This window comes from Monoraphidium neglectum (assembly GCF_000611645.1).
Source record: "Monoraphidium neglectum strain SAG 48.87 unplaced genomic scaffold scaffold00494, whole genome shotgun sequence".
Taxonomy (NCBI): Eukaryota; Viridiplantae; Chlorophyta; class Chlorophyceae; order Sphaeropleales; family Selenastraceae; genus Monoraphidium; species Monoraphidium neglectum.
Window position 1 is genome coordinate 24,036 of NW_014013134.1, and position 2,431 is coordinate 26,466.

The 2,431-nt window shown below is 68.8% G+C and overlaps 1 protein-coding gene across 1 annotated transcript; it reads right to left on the minus strand.

Moving 5' to 3' along the window:
- Positions 1-199: 199 nt before the first annotated feature.
- On the minus strand, positions 200-751 carry MNEG_3793 (hypothetical protein; the record flags this gene model as incomplete). Its single annotated transcript, XM_014047732.1, has 1 exon — positions 200-751. One exon carries the CDS (start codon positions 749-751, stop codon positions 200-202), a length of 552 nt encoding a protein of 183 aa, XP_013903186.1.
- Positions 752-2,431: the final 1,680 nt, after the last annotated feature.

The window sequence follows — 2,431 nt, forward strand, 5'->3', positions numbered from 1 at the left end:
GGGGAGGAGGGGCGGGGCAGCAGGCGGGCGCCCCCTCGCCCGGTGCTGCTGGGCAGGTGTCACCGAGGGCACCCCGCAATCGCGGGTGGTCCTCACAGCCACCCATTGGCCGCCGTACCCACTGTCTCTTGTATACGCGCTCGCCCCAGGTTGTTGAATACGTGTCACGGCTGGCGGCGGCGGTGTTTGCGGGGCTCGCTCAGCAGGCATTGAGCGTGCAGGACTGGGGCCCTGCCTGCGCCCCAGCAGCGGCGCCATTCGGGTCGTCCGCCCCCACAGGACGTGGCGCCCCCGCGCCGCTAGCGGGCTCGTCGGCGGCGCCCGCGGCGCAGGCGAGCGCGGGCGGCGGCGCCGCCGGCGGCAGCTGCTGGCTGGTCGCGCGTGGTCGGGGGCTGCTGCCGCCGGTGGCTTTGCTGCGCGCGTCCGCGGCGGCGGCGGCTGCGGCAAGTGAGGCGGAGAGGCGGCGGCGCAGGGAGTTGGGGGATCGCGCGCTGCCGTTGGTAGTGATACCGCGCCTTTCATTTCGGCCGCAAGCCACCTGTGGTGGCACTAGTTGCCGCATCTCGCCCTGCGGGAGTGCAGAAGGCTCCACCCGGCTGGAGCTGCCGCCGCGTCCCGCCGCGGCGCCGCCGGGCGGGCCGGGGACGTGCCGCGAGCACGAGCGGCAGGCGGAGGGCAGCGGCAGGAGGAGCGAGCAGGGGATCGCAGGGGGCGGCGACCCGGCGGCCGCCGCCGGGAAGTGCGGCGTCATCGCGGCGCCTGCCGTCGCGCGCGGCGCGGCGTTCTCTGAAGGGCCAGTGCTGGGATCCGACTGCAGCCGTGGCAGCTCTCATGGCAGCTGGTGGTAGTAATCGGGTGGTTTGGGGCGGCGTCGCTGCTGCGAGGCGCTGCTTCAAGGGGCCAGATTCTGTCTTTGGGGTCTGCGATTTGGCCCAGTTGCTCGCAGCTCGCTGTAATGGTGCCAGTGGCCGCTTGGTGGCCACACATGCTGTGGGCGTGTGCCGCCCGGATCCAGCACCCTCCCCGACGACTGCAGGCGAGCCGATGTGCTTGGCGAGGTCCTGTTTGAAGCGGAACGCGGCGCCTTGATCAGGCAGGTGTGGGCGGCCAGTGCGCACTCGTCAAGGATGCCGAGTTGCGACGCCCGACGGCGCCTGGTCACACCACCCACGAACCCTGGGATCGGGCGCGGGTCCGATCGCAAAGTGGTGTTTTGATGACTGCGGGACCTAAATTCAGCGCCCGCGTATCGGGCAGGTGGCCCCTGTGGGTGATACGGTGTCACTCAGCGTCGACTACCCGCACCAACCGATTCTGAGCCCACGATGGATCGTTCCTCGCGTTTGTGCACGCGTATCACTTCAGAGTAGAGGAAGTTTATAAGTAGCCAGAGACGGTTCCGTGGCACAGCCTGCGATGGAGCCCGCGGGCCCCAAGCTCTCCCGTGAGGTCTGCTGCAGCCTACAGCAGCTTGGGTTTGCGGGGTGTACCTCGGCGGAGAGTGAGCACAGCTGCGCGACGGTGCACGGCTCATCTCAGCAACAGAATGATTCCGCTCGCGAGGTAGGGCTCGCCTTGGCCCTATGCCTGTGGATTGATGGCTATTACTTTGCGTATTGGGGACAGGGTGGACACCCAGCGCGATCCGGAGGCCACGCGCGCGCAGTGATCGGCAGCCCCTAGCTTGGGCGCCCTCTGGTGCAGCGAGGAACGGTGCAGAGGGTTCCAGCAGCATGTTACAGCGTGCACACCGCGGTGCGCCTGCAAGCGCTGTCTGGTGGCGGGCGTTGGGCCCGTGGGATAGCTATCGGCCCGTTCTTGCTGGTGACCTGGGCCAGTTGGTGGTGTCGTGTTGCCCACGCGCAAATCGTCTATAAGGCATCACGCTCGCTTGATGCGCACCCGCACGGTACAGGCCTCATTCAATGCGAGCCGTGTCCGGAGCCCGACGCCGGCAGCCACCGCCGATGCAGCTTTCACGTGCAGCCGCGATGGTGACCCGCCGGCCGCGGCAGCCAGCGGATGCGCCTCGTCGCTGTTGTGTGCAGAAACGGACCTGGCGGTGGTAGTTGGCGGCGACTCCAGGCAGCATGGCGATCCTTCCGCCCCCCAATCGCCGGCCACCCCTCCCGCGGCCAACCTGAATCTGGAAGAAATGATCAGGTGTGCGTCTTGTTTGTTCGTCATCACACGAGCACACCCAGGTGTTCGAGTTGATGTTTCCTCGGCAGGCAAAACCAGCTGACCCGCCCGGGCGCGGAGCAGCACTCTGTGTGTCACTCCGCTCCGTGTGAGCAGAGCGATTAGGCAGCTGAGGCACGCTGCACGCGCGCCGCCGCCGCTGCCGCCGCGCCGGCTCAGCCCTACGACTGCGGCGGCGCCTGTCCGCCCGCGCGCATGCCCGCGCGCCACCCCCAACCCTACCCCACCC